The sequence below is a fragment of the Oncorhynchus mykiss genome, chromosome 2 (assembly GCF_057628025.1).
Source record: "Oncorhynchus mykiss isolate SJ-2025 chromosome 2, ASM5762802v1, whole genome shotgun sequence".
Taxonomy (NCBI): Eukaryota; Metazoa; Chordata; class Actinopteri; order Salmoniformes; family Salmonidae; genus Oncorhynchus; species Oncorhynchus mykiss.
Genome location: NC_143023.1, coordinates 9,538,593 through 9,557,072, shown reverse-complemented (window position 1 = coordinate 9,557,072; position 18,480 = coordinate 9,538,593). Strand labels below are relative to the sequence as shown.

At 45.6% G+C, this 18,480-nt stretch overlaps 1 protein-coding gene across 9 annotated transcripts in view; it reads right to left on the bottom strand.

The window, feature by feature from the left end:
- Window positions 1–18,480, bottom strand: part of LOC110514591 (histone deacetylase 9-B-like) — a 112,023-nt gene that overhangs the window by 13,999 nt on the left and 79,544 nt on the right. For 6 of the 9 annotated variants that reach the window (XM_090187605.1, XM_090187610.1, XM_090187591.1 and 3 more), the window contains 4 exons: window positions 17,321–17,489; window positions 14,338–14,461; window positions 13,471–13,592; window positions 69–200 (listed from right to left, as the gene is read on the bottom strand). In XM_090187605.1, the coding sequence (XP_090043731.1) occupies window positions 69–200; window positions 13,471–13,592; window positions 14,338–14,461; window positions 17,321–17,489 (547 nt within the window). The remainder of the gene's footprint in view (window positions 1–68; window positions 201–13,470; window positions 13,593–14,337; window positions 14,462–17,320; window positions 17,490–18,480) is intronic. The other 3 variants (XM_090187616.1, XM_090187597.1, XM_090187588.1) reach the window with 1 other exon arrangement.

The following is an 18,480-nucleotide window of genomic DNA, read 5'->3' as shown; positions in this document are numbered from 1 at the left end:
GAGGACAGAGATAATGTTAGTGGCTGTAGAGTTATACATTACACAATATGTGTCAACAACAATCATACCCATCATTTCTAGGGCCCTCTTCTTGTAGGGGGTCATGACGTTGCTGTCTTTCCTCTTCAGCAGTGGACTACTCCTCCTCTCTGCTACCTTCTGCTTCAGTCTAGACTTTACCTTCAGGTTGGGCTCTGAGGCTGGAGGAGGACAGAGAGAGGAGGGAGAGAGGGGATGGTTTAGTAAGACTCAGGCTAGAGGAGGACAGAGAGAGAGAGAGAGAGAGGGAGAGGGGGAGAGAGGGAGAGAAAGAAGGGGAGAGGGAGAGAGAGGGGGGGGAGAGAGAGAGAGAGAGAGAGAGAGAGAGAGAGAGAGAGTGAGAGAGAGTGGTTTCGTAAGACAAGGCTGGAGGGGGAGAGAGAGACTATGGTTCAGCATAGTTCATACTCCATGTACTAGATCTATTTATATGCCTGTAGTGGTTGATGTTGGTGGCCACTGTCACTAACAGAAGACAGCCAGCCACCAATCAGCTTGAGTTCCCTCAAAGAAATGTTTACCAGTGGGAGGGACTGTAGCTCACGCCTGACAGGATTCCAAAGATGGTTTTGATATATTGTAGACCCGACCAGGACAGAATGACACATACCCTCCATATCTTTAAACACAATTCTAAAAATGAGGAACAACTCAGCAAGGTCAGAATAGTGGTCCTGTCAAAGTTTTAATACATTTAAACCTGTAAGAAGAAGTATAGACACAGTTCTGGTGGTTTCTCTTCAACCAAATGACACCATTTCATTTCAGAGAGAAGATTCTGAGCTGTTTGAGGAGATGCAATGAGTCAAGATTGGGCCCATTTCCACCTCATCTGGTCTAAATTAGGTTGAGCAACACACAGGGTCTCTCTAAGTGAAGTGGTCGCTACCTGCTGCCCTGGTGACCACAGCCTGATACAGTAGCAGCAGTTAAACTAACACAAACGCATGGCAGATGTTTCAGATACGTTCCTCACACCATCTCCACATTCCTAATGCAAACCAGAGATACCACCCCACACACAAACACACAAACACACACACACACACACACACATGTCACTGGACAAACACGTCCCAGGCTAAATGAATCCAGACCCACTTTTAGATGAAGTCCTAATGGACAGCCTCTGTTTGACAGGAATATGAAGAAAGTCAAGTAGTGACAGAGAGAAGTTGAGAGAGTGACTACTGGACTGATACCAAGGAGTAGGGAACATGGACAAATAACATGGAACCAAGCCAAATGATCAGCTCCTACTATTTATTTATTTCACCTTTATTTAACCAGGTAGGCCAGTTGAGAACACCTTTATTTAACCAGGTAGGCCAGTTGAGAACACCTTTATTCAACCAGGTAGGCCAGTTGAGAACACCTTTATTCAACCAGGTAGGCCAGTTGAGAACAAGTTCTCATTTACAACCTGGCCAAGATAAAGCAAAGCAGTGTGAACAGACAACAACACAGAGTTACACATAAACAAACATACAGCCAATAACACAAAAGAAAAGAAAAATAGAAAAATGTATGTACAGTGTTTGGAAATGTAGAAGAGTAGGGAGGTAGGCAATAAATAGGCTCTGGAGGCGAAAATAATTACAATTTAACATTAATACTGGAGTGATAGATGTGCAAATGATGTGCAAGTAGAGATACTGGGGTGCATAAGAGCAAGAGGGTAAGTAATAATATGGGGATGAGGTAGTCGGGGTGCTATTTACAGATTGGCTGTGTACAGGTACAGTGATTGGTAAGCTGCTCTGACAGCTGATGCTTAAAGTTAGAGCGGGAGATATAAGACTCCAGCTTCAGTGATTTTTGCAATTTGTTCCAGTCATTGGCAGCAGAGAACTGGAAGGAAAGGCGGCCAAAGGAAGTGTTGGCTTTGGGGGTGACCAGTGAGATATACCTGCTGGAGCGCATGCTACGGGTGGGTGTTGCTATGGTGACCAGTGAGCTGAGATAAGGAGGGGCTTTACCTAGCAAAGACTTATAGATGACCTGGAGCCAGTGGGTTTGGCGACGGATATGTAGTGAGGGCCATCCAACGAGAGCATACAGGTCACAATGGTGGGTAGTATATGGGGCTTTGGTGACAAAACAGATGGCACTATGATAGACTACATCCAGTTTGCTGAGTAGAGTGTCATAGGCTATTTTGGAAAAGACATCGCCAAAGTCAAGGATCGGTAGGATAGTCAGTTTTACAAGGGTATGTTTGGCGGCATGAGTGAAGGAGGCTTTGTTGCAAAATAGGAAGCCGATTCTAGATTTAATTTTGGATTGGAGATTCTTAATGTGAGTCTGGAAGGAGAGTTTACAGTCTAACCAGACACCTAGGTATTTGTAGTTGTCCACATATTCTAAGTCAGAACCGTACAGAGTAGTGATGCTAGTCGGGCGGGAGGGTGCGGGCAGCGAACGGTTGAAAAGCATGCATTTAGTTTGACTTGTGTTTAAGAGCAGTTGAAGGGCCAGATGTATACAGAATGGTGTCGTCTGCATAGAGGTGGATCAGAGAATCACCAGCAGCAAAAGCAACATCATTGGTATATACAGAAATATATTGGGAAAAAACCTTTAATATTTCAGTCAAATATCTATCTAGCATCACACAGTACAGACTGCCACTAAGTGTGTTGATATAACGAAAGGTTGTTGTTGTGTCTGAGTGTTTTTGAGGCGTGGCGGTGATGATGAGGATGATCCTGTCAAGCCCTGAGGAGGAGTCAGTCAGTAGGCCAGCTCAGCCTAGCTCAACTCACCCCAAATGACACCCTATTGCCTATTTAGTGCACTACTTTTGACCAGAGCCCTATGGGCGCTAATAATGTCTCCCTATGCCCCCCCCCCTCTCTCTCTCTCTCCCTACAGCCCTGGAATCCCCTCCACTCACACTTTAACACTACTGACATCCAGATCAACACAGAGGTCAACCTACTAGTGCTGTAGGAGGAGGATCCAGGTCAACACAGAGGTCAACCTACTAGTGCTGTTGGAGGAGGATCCAGGTCAACACAGAGGTCAACCTACTAGTGCTGTACTAGGAGGATCCAGATCAACACAGAGGTCAACCTACTAGTGCTGTAGGAGGAGGATCCAGGTCAACACAGAGGTCAACCTACTAGTGCTGTAGGAGGAGGATCCAGATCAACACAGAGGTCAACCTACTAGTGCTATAGGAGGAGGATCCAGATCAACACAGAGGTCAACCTACTAGTGCTGTAGGAGGAGGATCCAGGTCAACACAGAGGTCAACCTACTAGTGCTGTAGGAGGAGGATCCAGGTCAACACAGAGGTCAACCTACTAGTGCTGTAGGAGGAGGATCCAGGTCAACACAGAGGTCAACCTACTAGTGCTGTAGGAGGAGGATCCAGATCAACACAGAGGTCAACCTACTAGTGCTGTAGGAGGAGGATCCAGATCAACACAGAGGTCAACCTACTAGTGCTGTAGGAGGAGGATCCAGATCAACACAGAGGTCAACCTACTAGTGCTGTAGGAGGAGGATCCAGATCAACACAGAGGTCAACCTACTAGTGCTGTAGGAGGAGGATCCAGGTCAACACAGAGGTCAACACAGAGGTCAACCTACTAGTGCTGTAGGAGGAGGATCCAGGTCAACACAGAGGTCAACCTACTAGTGCTGTAGGAGGAGGATCCAGGTCAACACAGAGGTCAACACAGAGGTCAACCTACTAGTGCTGTAGGAGGAGGATCCAGGTCAACACAGAGGTCAACCTACTAGTGCTGTAGGAGGAGGATCCAGATCAACACAGAGATCAACCTACTAGTGCTGTAGGGGGAGGATGGAGCACAAAGTTACATAAACGGCCATCTCAGTATTATACAATAACTAAACACCATGTTGTTTCAATTATTTATCCTTTCCTTGAGATCAATTATTGAGAAGGGTTGTTTTTGTGATGCGACCATACGACGAGATGTTGCACAAGGGAGACGAGGGGAGACGAGAACACGAGCGCGGGGGGGGGGGGGGGGGGGGGTTGACAGGGCCAGATGCTTCTATTTTGAGAGTCCTGTCAAATACAGCAGCACCAGCCCCTCTCTTTCCCTGTCTATCAGCCATCCGTCCTGTGAGTGAGGGGTACTGAAAGAGAGAAAGAGCGAGAGAGAGAGCGAGACAGAGGGAGAGAAAGCGCTGCAGGGAGTCTTCATGAATCCTCTTCATGCCCCGCTGCCCTGATTGCTTTCTATTTTTAGCACTGCTCCGTTCGCTGCCACCAAGCGCTCCGTCGCCACGGGAACGCCAGACAGCGGCGAAGTGGGAAACGGACAGACTTTGTCACCGTGTTTGTGTTCCAAATAGCACCCTATTCCCTATATAGTGCACTACTGTTTTTAAGGCAAAGGGTACCATTTAGGACCCATGTCATTAGTCTCTGTGGAAAAACCAGCGGTAGCGTTACCTGCCTACGACGCAACAGGAAGGGAAGCTGGCAGCAGACATCTCTAACTAACACAGCTCTCACGTTGATACAAACACCTGGGCCACTTCATTGGTTAACTGGCAAAGTGCCAAGAACACATCACTCAACTAAAACAGGTGGCAATATGAATGAGCCACGATGGGTTTAACATGCCCATACAACAACCAGGTTATTACAGTAGAAAGTCCTGGGTTGGAGGTTGGTGGAGGCTGAATGTGTGATGCCTGTCTCCACTACATTTCAATGTTAACTCTGCTGTCAGTGTGATGCCTGTCTCCTCTCCATCTCAATGTTAACTCTGCTGTTAATGTGATGCCGGTCTCCACTCCATCTCAATGTTAACTCTGCTGTCAGTGTGATGCCTGTCTCCACTACATCTCAATGTTAACTCCACTGTCAGTGTGATGCCTGTCTCCACTACATTTCAATGTTAACTCTGCTGTCAGTGTGATGCCTGTCTCCACTCCATCTCAATGTTAACTCTGCTGTCAGTGTGATGCCTGTCTCCACTACATCTCAATGTTAACTCTGCTGTCAGTGTGATGCCTGTCTCCACTCCATCTCAATGTTAACTCTGCTGTCAGTGTGATGCCTGTCTCCACTACATCTCAATGTTAACTCTGCCTGTCTCCACTCCATCTCAATGTTAACTCTACTGTCAGTGTGATGCCTGTCTCCACTACATCTCAATGTTAACTCTGCTGTCAGTGTGATGCCTGTCTCCACTACATCTCAATGTTAACTCTGCTGTCAGTGTGATGCCTGTCTCCACTACATCTCAATGTTAACTCTGCCGTCAGTGTGATGCCTGTCTCCACTACATCTCAATGTTAACTCTGCTGTCAGTGTGATGCCTTCTCCGTTAGGCTGCCGGACCAAGACAAGGCCAGGTGGCTGGCTAGGGGGACTCTTAGGCTGTGTCCCAAATGGCACTCTATTTCCAATATAGTGCACTGCTTTTGACCAGGCCCAGAGGGCCCGTAGTGCACTATGTAGGGAATAGGGTGCCATTTGGGACCGAGCCTTACAGAAAGACTATATGCTGGGACACTGTGTGCTGTTGGCTACAAGGCCTTACTTTTATACCCTTTTCATACATACTTGAACTGTTCTGTACTGGCTCAGATATACAGCTGGCTCACCTTGGTAAGCTATACAGCTCGGCTCAGCTGTGTAAGCTATACAGCTCGACCAGATTCTTTCCCTGTTCATAAGTCATTCTACGATACTTATCAAAAGCCACCGGCTTCAAAATCCATGAACCCTTCCATGAACTCAGCCAGTCCAGACAAATGTACAATGTTTCACCCGATTCTATTACTATTGGAATGAGCACGGATCATTGTCTCACCATGGGGAGGTACAAGGAGCGGGTTACTTTGCCTCCAGGCATCCAGGCCTTAAAATATCCCCTGGTTTCAGAAAGCAATGTGAAATCCTCCTTCCACTGCACCTGCTACACACGTTTGGTAAGTGGGTCAAGAGTGGAGATGAGGGTGTTGCACCTCTCCTTTCCTCTAAGTCAGGCTGGTCTTACCACGGCCCGGGGCATCACATGATCTGAGACCCGTCTATTCTTGGACATTGCATAAAGAGGATGTACGGCCAAGTAAACAAGTTTATCACGTGGAATTGTTTTGCTTTGTGGAATAAAAAGCTTTGAATGATGAAGGATGTATTCAAGGGACGGTCGTGTGATCAAAGCACGATGAATCCGCTAGGCCTTTTCTGATTAGAGAAGCCTAACATGGACTGATTCCAGAGGAGAGGAAGCATTTGTAATGTTTATGGGCTTAGTTCTTAAACAGCCTTCACCTTAATAAGTCTGTAGATGGAACACCATGAAGAAGAGACGAGGACCCACTGGACACACACTGGCCTTAATAAGTCTGTAGATGGAACACCATGAAGAAGAGACGAGGACCCACTGGACACACACTGGCCTTAATAAGTCTGTAGATGGAACACCATGAAGAAGAGACGAGGACCCACTGGACACACACTGGCCTTAATAAGTCTGTAGATGGAACACCATGAAGAAGAGACGAGGACCCACTGGACACACACTGGCCTTAATAAGTCTGTAGATGGAACACCATGAAGAGGAGACGAGGACCCACTGGACACACACTGGCCTTAATAAGTCTGTAGATGGAACACCATGAAGAAGAGACGAGGACCCACTGGACACACACTGGCCTTAATAAGTCTGTAGATGGAACACCATTAAGAAGAGACGAGGACCCACTGGACACACACTGGCCTTAATAAGTCTGTAGATGGAACACCATGAAGAAGAGACGAGGACCCACTGAACACACACTGGCCTTAATAAGTCTGTAGATGGAACACCATGAAGAAGAGACGAGGACCCACTGAACACACACTGGCTGAATCAACTCAATGAAATTACGTTGAACCAACGTGGAATAGACGTTGAACTGATGTCTGTCACCAGTGGGGAGCTACAGACTGAAACATCCACCATGTCTAGCAGCCAGTCCACTTCTTCTGTCTAAAATAAAATCTATTTTCTGCACGCTAGTAAAGTCACCAAACAGTTTCTGAAAGTTCAGGATCAAACTAGTAGCGGTACAGTAGATGGAACAACACAAGGGCCCCTGGGCTCCCCATCTCCCACTGCAATGTAAATCAGTAGATGGAACAACACAAGGGCACCTGGGCTCCCCATCTCCCACTGCAATGTAAATCAGTAGATGGAACAACACAAGGGCACCTGGGCTCCCCATCTCCCACTGCAATGTAAATCAGTAGATGGAACAACACAAGGGCACCTGGGCTCCCCATCTCCCACTGCAATGTAAATCAGTAGATGGAACAACACAAGGGCCCCTGGGCTCCCCATCTCCCACTGCAATGTAAATCAGTAGATGGAACAACACAAGGGCACCTGGGCTCCCCATCTCCCACTGCAATGTAAATCAGTAGATGGAACAACACAAGGGCCCCTGGGCTCCCCATCTCCCACTGCAATGTAAATCAGTAGATGGAACAACACAAGGGCACCTGGGCTCCCCATCTCCCACTGCAATGTAAATCAGTAGATGGAACAACACAAGGGCACCTGGGCTCCCCATCTCCCACTGCAATGTAAATCAGTAGATGGAACAACACAAGGGCACCTGGGCTCCCCATATCCAACTGCAATGTAAATCAGTAGATGGAACAACACAAGGGCACCTGGGCTCCCCATCTCCCACTGCAATGTAAATCAGTAGATGGAACAACACAAGGGCACCTGGGCTCCCCATATCCAACTGCAATGTAAATCAGTAGATGGAACAACACAAGGGCACCTGGGCTCCCCATCTCCCACTGCAATGTAAATCAGTAGATGGAACAACACAAGGGCCCCTGGGCTCCCCATCTCCCACTGCAATGTAAATCAGTAGATGGAACAACACAAGGGCCCCTGGGCTCCCCATCTCCCACTGCAATGTAAATCAGTAGATGGAACAACACAAGGGCACCTGGGCTCCCCATCTCCCACTGCAATGTAAATCAGTAGATGGAACAACACAAGGGCACCTGGGCTCCCCATCTCCCACTGCAATGTAAATCAGTAGATGGAACAACACAAGGGCACCTGGGCTCCCCATCTCCCACTGCAATGTAAATCAGTAGATGGAACAACACAAGGGCACCTGGGCTCCCCATCTCCCACTGCAATGTAAATCAGTAGATGGAACAACACAAGGGCACCTGGGCTCCCCATCTCCCACTGCAATGTAAATCAGTAGATGGAACAACACAAGGGCACCTGGGCTCCCCATCTCCCACTGCAATGTAAATCAGTAGATGGAACAACACAAGGGCCCCTGGGCTCCCCATCTCCCACTGCAATGTAAATCAGTAGATGGAACAACACAAGGGCCCCTGGGCTCCCCATCTCCCACTGCAATGTAAATCAGTAGATGGAACAACACAAGGGCACCTGGGCTCCCCATCTCCCACTGCAATGTAAATCAGTAGATGGAACAACACAAGGGCACCTGGGCTCCCCATCTCCCACTGCAATGTAAATCAGTAGATGGAACAACACAAGGGCACCTGGGCTCCCCATCTCCCACTGCAATGTAAATCAGTAGATGGAACAACACAAGGGCCCCTGGGCTCCCCATCTCCCACTGCAATGTAAATCAGTAGATGGAACAACACAAGGGCACCTGGGCTCCCCATCTCCCACTGCAATGTAAATCAGTAGATGGAACAACACAAGGGCCCCTGGGCTCCCCATCTCCCACTGCAATGTAAATCAGTAGATGGAACAACACAAGGGCACCTGGGCTCCCCATCTCCCACTGCAATGTAAATCAGTAGATGGAACAACACAAGGGCCCCTGGGCTCCCCATCTCCCACTGCAATGTAAATCAGTAGATGGAACAACACAAGGGCACCTGGGCTCCCCATCTCCCACTGCAATGTAAATCAGTAGATGGAACAACACAAGGGCACCTGGGCTCCCCATCTCCCACTGCAATGTAAATCAGTAGATGGAACAACACAAGGGCACCTGGGCTCCCCATCTCCCACTGCAATGTAAATCAGTAGATGGAACAACACAAGGGCACCTGGGCTCCCCATCTCCCACTGCAATGTAAATCAGTAGATGGAACAACACAAGGGCACCTGGGCTCCCCATCTCCCACTGCAATGTAAATCAGTAGATGGAACAACACAAGGGCACCTGGGCTCCCCATCTCCCACTGCAATGTAAATCAGTAGATGGAACAACACAAGGGCCCCTGGGCTCCCCATCTCCCACTGCAATGTAAATCAGTAGATGGAACAACACAAGGGCACCTGGGCTCCCCATCTCCCACTGCAATGTAAATCAGTAGATGGAACAACACAAGGGCCCCTGGGCTCCCCATCTCCCACTGCAATGTAAATCAGTAGATGGAACAACACAAGGGCACCTGGGCTCCCCATCTCCCACTGCAATGTAAATCAGTAGATGGAACAACACAAGGGCCCCTGGGCTCCCCATCTCCCACTGCAATGTAAATCAGTAGATGGAACAACACAAGGGCCCCTGGGCTCCCCATCTCCCACTGCAATGTAAATGCATCAACAACAACAATTCATATTTCATAGCCTGTCAAATGATGCGTGTTTGATCCTTTTCAAATCGTCCAAACCAAGGCAAAGGTTCTGTGGCTTTCAAGGGCATGTGGCTGTAGAAACAAAAAAACGACAGAACTAAAAAAGTTACTATTGTTAATTTAACCAGTACAGTAGCTCTTGACTTATCCAGCAGAGACATCAGGCAGCAGGGCAGGTATGGCATAGGAGAATTGGCTAAGTGGCTAGCTTCAAAGCAAATCATAAAAGTGCTAAAATGGTACAGTTTCACCACAACAACTGCAACCCCCCCCCCCCCCAAAAAAAGAAGGTGTTAGACCCTACGGCCAGCCAAGCTATAAAACCAGGAAGTCAAACCCCCAGACTGTGTCCCAAATGGCACCCTATTCCCTATATAGTGCATATATAGTGCACTACTTTTGACCAGAACCCTCTTGGGCCTGGTCAAAAGTAGTACACTATATAGGGAATAGGCTGCCATTTGCGACTCAACCCAGACCTGTAAAGTCTTCTCCACTTTGTTTTCAGAAGGCTGTTTTTGCTTAAACAAACAGTGGTGTCTTACTTCATTCTGCCCGGCAACAGTCCTCTTAACGCAGTGACACCTGCCTGTCAGAGTGTCAGCTATCGATGACGGACAACGTGTCCAGGAACAACACTACCTTTGTGTGTTTGCATGCCAATCTCTCAGAGGACTTTAATGAAGACGGACAGGAAATGGGGGGGTGGGGCTCGCACAGAAAATGACCACATATAGATTCTAGAATCCAAAGGAAATGTTTTTATTAAGGGGCTTTTATCAATGCATAAGAATTACTCAGAGAAACAGAGATTATTTCAAGATAATCCAAAAGGAAGATCATAGGGATTATTAGAATGTTGTCCTGCAAAGAATAAGGCAAGCAGAGTTCTGTTAGTGTTAATAAATGTGCTGTTTCTTTGCAGCTTGCGTCAAAGGTAAACATAGGCTAAAGCATTGATGGTAAGACTCTGTCTGTCTCGCAAGATAAATTCTAAATCATTTCTGGGAAACCTTTTATTTGGTAGAGGCACATTATTTTACTTTGGCAACTGGTTATTTGGACTTGCAGGCCACTCCTAACCTCCTAGGTTTACAGGTATGTTACCAGACAGAGAGAGAGGAGGTATTTCCTGGTGCGGGATTGTTTTTTCAAAGAGAGACACAATAAACACAATTGTCTTTCATGTGCTTCCCCAATTGTTATTTTAACCACAAAGTCCCCACAATGACTACAAATTAGCTTAAATGTATATTACAAAGTACTATAAAAACTGACACTATAATTCCCCTAGCCTGATCCCTAAAGTGTGTTTATACACAATATGCCAGCTCATGCGGTAAAGTCATTAAACAGGTATTATTGTTTACCGTCGTAATTTGACGAGACACAAAAGGGAAAGAATGTAATGTCATTTCCGTGACCTCACAGCAAAATTATGAACCGTTTTAGCTTGTGGCGCAGCGAAACCAAGAGGGAGGTATAATTCTTATTTATACAGTGTTCCCTAGAGAGATCCTCAGCTTTAAACCAACAAACCTGAGCTGCCTTTTGCTGACAAGTTGTGTGTTTTCAAAAGAGTTAGTGGAGCTCATAACTCTGAAGAAATGAAAGGTGCTTTAAGTTGTCCATTAACTGTTCAACTGAGAAGCCCTAACAGTGAGGCCTTGCCTTTTGTCTGTGTATTATCGCTAATAACACAATAAATAACCAAAGATTGTTCTTAGGGATCAGTATTGTAGCCTATGTCTTTGTGAGGAAAATAAGACACAATATATAGCATCATCAACTTACAATACAACAACAAAAAGATTGCATTGGTTTTGTATGATATTGTCAACAGTGTGTGTTCGTGTTCTGTCGGGGTTTCACACGTCTGGCTCTGTGTTGGGAGAGGTCAAACAGGAGGGAAGGATTCTGATAGATATTACTGCTCTGGCTTACCTCGTAACCCCTCCCCATTATTTGAGTAAGGGGTCCCCTGAAGGGGTACGAGGGGTGAGAGGGGCCTTGGGGGCGGGGTGGAGGTTCAAAGGTCATAATAGGCCTAACTGGTGTCATTAGCAGGTCATCAGTATGGTCAGGAAATGCTGTGTGGATACACAGAGGTAACCCTGGGATGACAGAGGTCACAGCACATTCATTGTATTAATAACTCATTGATGGAAGGTCATTGTACCACCCTGCAGACAGACACACACTACTGGTTGAGGACAAGATGTCTATTGAAGGATGTATCCACACGTATCTTAATGCTAACACTCATGAGAAGAGAAGGATATAAAGGACTTTGGAATGTCCTGCAGTTCATTTGGAATGAAGTGTTAGAAATAGTTTGATTGTGGTTGAGTTTGGTCAATTGATGCTGGTGTGTGTGGTTGAGTGTATGCTGGTGTGTGTGATTGAGTGTATGCTGGTGTGTGTGGTTGAGTGTATGCTGGTGTGTGTGGTTGAGTGTATGCTGGTGTGTGTGGTTGAGTGTATGCTGGTGTGTGTGGTTGAGTGTATGCTGGTGTGTGTGGTTGAGTGTATGCTGGTGTATGTGGTTGAGTGTATGCTGGTGTATGTGGTTGAGTGTATGCTGTTGTGCGTGATCGTGTGGTTGTACCGAACATGGTCGCCGTTTACGAGTTCAGTCCCAACTTTTTTCATGTTTACCTTTCCTTTATTGAACAGAAAGTTCATATTATTATCACCTATGACCGCCAAAGCAGTTCATACTATTATCATCTATGACCGCCAAAGCAGTTCATACTATTATCATCTATGACCGCCAAGCAGTTCATACTATTATCATCTATGACCGCCAAGCAGTTCATACTATTATCATCTATGACCGCCAAGCAGTTCATACTATTATCACCTATGACCGCCAAGCAGTTCATACCATTATCACCTATGACCGCCAAGCAGTTCATACTATTATCACCTATGACTGCCAAGCAGTTCATACTATTATCATCCATGACCACCAAGCAGTTCATACTATTATCATCTATGACCGCCAAGCAGTTCATACTATTATCATCTATGACCACCAAGCAGTTCATGCTATTATCATCTAGGATCAGCAAGCAGTTCATACTATTATCACCTATGACCGCCAAGCAGTTCATACTATTATCACCTATGACCGCCAAGCAGTTCATACTATTATCACCTGTGACTGCCAAGCAGTTCATGCTATTATCATCCATGACCGCCAAGCAGTTCATGCTATTATCATCTATGACCGCCAAGCAGTTCATACTATTATCATCTATGACCACCAAGCAGTTCATGCTATTATCATCTAGGATCAGCAAGCAGTTCATACTATTATCATCTATGACTGCCAAGCTGTTCATACTATTATCATCTATGACTGCCAAGCAGTTCATACTATTATCATCTATGACCGCCAAGCAGTTCATATTATTATCATCTATGACCGCCAAGCAGTTCCTACTATTATCATCTATGACCACCAAGCAGTTCATGCTATTATCATCTAGGATCAGCAAGCAGTTCACACTATTATCATCTATGACCGCCAAGCTGTTCATACTATTATCATCTATGACTGCCAAGCAGTTCATACTATTATCATCTATGACCGCCAAGCAGTTCATACTATTATCATCTATGACCGCCAAGCAGTTCATACTATTATCATCTATGACCACCAAGCAGTTCATGCTATTATCATCTAGGATCAGCAAGCAGTTCATACTATTATCATTTATGACCGCCAAGCTGTTCATACTATTATCATCTATGACTGCCAAGCTGTTCATACTATTATCATCTATGACCACCAAGCAGTTCATACTATTATGTGTGTGCGTGGGTGCGTGTGTGTGTGGCCGTACCCGTTTTCCTCAGTGGGAAGTCGTCCTGTCCGTCCTGAGGGGAGGGGAGTGTGTAGTGGCAGACAGGAGACATGCCTCCCAGGGGAGAAGAACTCTGGTCCAGAGACGTGTGGTGGGAGGACCTGGACACAGAACACACAGCGCCAACACGTCACAAATCTTGGTTTATTTCTTCTTGCCAGGTGCAAATAGTGATATATATGAATATATATACATCATTTTGAATGATAAATAGTAACTAGAAAAGTTCATTTTCCTGAAGAAAAATGGTGTGCTTGCTTTAGACTGTCTAGTAGTGGAAGAAGTTACTAGACAGAATCACAGTGGGTAGTGGAAGAAGTTACTAGACAGAATCACAACAGTGGGTAGTGGAAGAAGTTACTAGACAGAATCACAACAGTGGGTAGTGGAAGAAGTTACTAGAAAGAATCACAACAGTGGGTAGAAGAAGAAGTTACTAGACTGAATCACAACAGTGGGTAGTGGAAGAAGTTACTAGACAGAATCACAACAGTGGGTAGTGGAAGAAGTTACTAGACAGAATCACAACAGTGGGTAGTGGAAGAAGTTACTAGACAGAATCACAACAGTGGGTAGAAGAAGAAGTTACTAGACAGAATCACAACAGTGGGTAGTGGAAGAAGTTACTAGACAGAATCACAACAGTGTGTAGTGGAAGAAGTTACTAGACAGAATCACAACAGTGGGTAGTGGAAGAAGTTACTAGACAGAATCACAACAGTGGGTAGAAGAATAAGTTACTAGACAGAATCACAACAGTGTGTAGTGGAAGAAGTTACTAGACAGAATCACAACAGTGGGTAGTGGAAGAAGTTACTAGACAGAATCACAACAGTGTGTACTTACGTGTACCAGAGCTTGGGGTGGTGGATGAGCATGTGTGTGGCTCCGGCAGTAGACAGGTCCTTGTTTGATTTACTCAACAGAAACTCTTGGAGTTTCTGCTTCACCTCATTACTGGCCACAGCACCTGTGAGACCAGCAGCCAGAGAGAGACAGGGATTGGGGTCACCCTGGGGCTCAGGGGGTACAGACTCAGAGAGAGACCGGGATTGGGGTCACCCTGGGGCTCAGGGGGTACAGACTCAGAGAGGGACCGGGATTGGGGTCACCCTGGGGCTCAGGGGGTACAGACTTAGATACTGTGTCCCCTATGGCACACTATTCACTTTGTAGTGCACTACTTAGGTCAAATGAAAAATATTTAAAAAATAGCACACTATATAGGGTATAGGGTGCCATTGGGGACGCAGGGACTGTTTACCAAAGGTATATCTATACAGCACTATATTCCTACAGTAGATTTCATCACATCCACACATATTGTTGCATTGAAATGTTAGAGACTGGGTTTAGCTATTCTATAGTATGTTTTCATCACATCCACACATTGTATTGCTCTGAAATATTTCACATTGTATAGTTTTTGACTATATCCATAACTAGCACACCAAATATCATGTATTTTATTTCTCATATAATTGATATTTCTGAGTGGATCCACATGTAATGTAGGAACATCTCCCTCTAGTGGGGGAAGAACATGCAACAATAAAGCCCAAGGCACAGCCTTGGCTAGTGTTTCATTAGTCATCACTAGTCACTACAGCCTTGGCTAGTGTTTCATTAGTCATCACTAGTCACTACAGCCTTGGTTAGTGTTTCATTAGTCACTACAGCCTTGGCTAGTGTTTCATTAGTCATCACTAGTCACTACAGCCTTGGCTAGTGTTTCATTAGTCATCACTAGTCACTACAGCCTTGGCTAGTGTTTCATTAGTCATCACTAGTCACTACAGCCTTGGTTAGTGTTTCATTAGTCACTACAGCCTTGGCTAGTGTTTCATTAGTCATCACTAGTCACTACAGCCTTGGCTAGTGTTTCATTAGTCATCACTAGTCACTACAGCCTTGGCTAGTGTTTCATTAGTTGTCACTAGTCACTACAGCCTTGGCTAGTGTTTCATTAGTCATCACTAGTCACTACAGCTTTGGCTAGTGTTTCATTAGTCATCACTAGTCACTATAGCCTTGGCTAGTGTTTCATTAGTCATCACTAGTCACTACAGCATTGGCTAGTGTTTCATTAGTCATCACTAGTCACTACAGCCTTGGCTAGTGTTTCATTAGTCATCACTAGTCACTACAGCCTTGGCTAGTCTTTCATTAGTCATCACTAGTCACGACAGCATTGGCTAGTGTTTCATTAGTCATCACTAGTCACTACAGCCTTGGCTAGTGTTTCATTAGTCATCACTAGTCACTACAGCCTTGGCTAGTGTTTCATTAGTCATCACTAGTCACTACAGCCTTGGCTAGTGCTTCATTAGTCATCACTAGTCACTACAGCATTGGCTAGTGTTTCATTAGTCATCACTAGTCACGACAGCATGTGCTAGTGTTTCATTAGTCATCACTAGTCACTACAGCCTTGGCTAGTGTTTCATTAGTCATCACTAGTCACTACAGCCTTGGCTAGTGTTTCATTCGTCATCACTAGTCACGTCAGCCTTGGTTAGTGTTTCATTAGTCACTACAGCCTTGGCTAGTGTTTCATTAGTCATCACTAGTCACTACAGCCTTGGCTAGTGCTTCATTAGTCACTACAGCCTTGGCTAGTGTTTCATTAGTCATCACTAGTCACTACAGCCTTGGCTAGTGTTTCATTGGTCATCACTAGTCACTACAGCCTTGGCTAGTGTTTCATTAGTCATCACTAGTCACTACAGCCTTGGCTAGTGTTTCTTTAGTCATCACTAGTCACTACAGCCTTGGCTAGTGTTTCATTAGTCATCACTAGTCACTACAGCCTTGGCTAGTGTTTCATTAGTCATCACTAGTCACTACAGCATTGGCTAGTGTTTCATTAGTCATCACTAGTCACTACAGCCTTGGTTAGTGTTTCATTAGTCATCACTAGTCACTACAGCCTTGGCTAGTGTTTCATCAGTCATCACTAGTCACTACAGCCTTGGCTAGTGTTTCATTAGTCACTACAGCCTTGGCTAGTGTTTCATTAGTCATCACTAGTCACTACAGCCTTGGCTAGTGTTTCATTAGTCATCACTAGTCCCTCCAGCCTTGGCTGGTGTTTCATTAGTCATCACTAGTCACTACAGCCTTGGCTAGTGTTTCATTAGTCATCACTAGTCACTACAGCCTTGGCTAGTGTTTCATCAGTCATCACTAGTCACTACAGCCTTGGCTAGTGTTTCATTAGTCATCACTAGTCACTACAGCCTTGGCTAGTGTTTCATTAGTCACTACAGCCTTGGCTAGTGTTTCATTAGTCATCACTAGTCACTACAGCCTTGGCTAGTGTTTCATTAGTCATCACTAGTCCCTACAGCCTTGGCTGGTGTTTCATTAGTCATCACTAGTCACTACAGCCTTGGCTAGTGTTTCATTAGTCATCACTAGTCACTACAGCCTTGGCTAGTGTTTCATTAGTCATCACTAGTCACTACAGCCTTGGCTAGTGTTTCATTAGTCATCACTAGTCACTACAGCCTTGGCTAGTGTTTCATTAGTCACTACAGCCTTGGCTAGTGTTTCATTAGTCATCACTAGTCACTACAGCCTTGGCTCGTGTCTCATTAATGATCACATGTCGCTACAGGAAATTAGAATTATTGTTTCCCCATTGGTTGTTCATCTCAGTGTACAGCCTTGCACTGTTACAATCTAGCAGTTAGTTATCGGTTAATCTCGTTCACGAGCCCTCTATCTATCTATATATGCAGTATCAATTGAGTTGGGGAGGGGGTTAGTTATCAGTGATTGGGCAGAGAGTTAGCTGTGGTGAGTGGACTCGGTGGTGAGCCCTTACTCTCTCTGGTGCGCTCCTTGCCCCTGAGGCTGAGACAGAGGACATGCTGCTCCCTGCGATGTCTCTCCTGCTCCTTCTCCTGCTGGCTCTGCTGCTGCTGCAGCTGCTGCCTCCTCTCCTTCTCCACCAGCTCCTGCTGCTGCTTCATGGCCTGCAGCTCCTGTTGCAGCTAACACACAGAGAGAGAGAGAGAAAGAGAGAGAGAGATACAGAGAGAGAAAGAGAGAGAGAGAGACAGAGATACAGAGATACAGAGAGAGAAAGAGAGACAGAGATACAGAGAGAGAAAGAGAGAGAGACAGAGATACAGAGATACAGAGAGAGAGAGAGAGAGAGAGAGAGAGATACAGAGAGAGCGAGAGTGAGATACAGAGAGAGAAGGGGAGAGAGAGAGATACAGAGATACAGAGAGAGCAAGAGAGTGAGAGAGAGGGAGATACAGAGATACAGAGAGAGCGAGAGAGTGAGATACAGAGAGAGAGAGAGAGAGAGAGAGAGAGAGAGAGAGAGAGAGAGAGAGATCCAGTCAATCAGTCAGTCAGACAGTATGGACCCCAGCCATAGAGTAACAAACTATAGTGGTGAAGGTGCTGTGTAGTGTAGTCCTGGTAAAAAGGGGGAAACCTGTACTGAAAATAACTAGATCATATTGAAGTCACAGCTTTATTCTAAAATGGATCAATCTATACACAATACCCCATAATGACGAAGCAAAAACAGTTTTTTCAACATTTTTGGAAATGTATTAAAAATAAAAACAGGAAATATCACATTTACATAAGTATCCAGACCCTTTACTCAGTACTTTGTTGAAGCACCTTTGGCAACAATTACAGCATTGCGTCTTCTTGGTTATGACTCTACAAACACCTGTATTTTGGGAGTTTCTCTCATTCTTCTTTGCAGATCCTCTCAAGCTCTGTCAGTTTGGATGGGGAGCGTCGCTGCACAGCTATTTTCAGGTCTCTCCAGAGATGTTCGATCGGGTTCAAGTTCCGGCTCTGGTTGGACCACTCAAGGACGTTAAAAGACTTGTCCCGAAGCCACTCCTGCGTTGTCTTGGCAGTGTGCTTAGGGTCGTTGTCCTGTTGGAAGGTGGATCTTCACCCCAGTCTGAGGTCCTGAGCTCTCTGGAGCCGGTTTTAATCTCTCTGTACTTT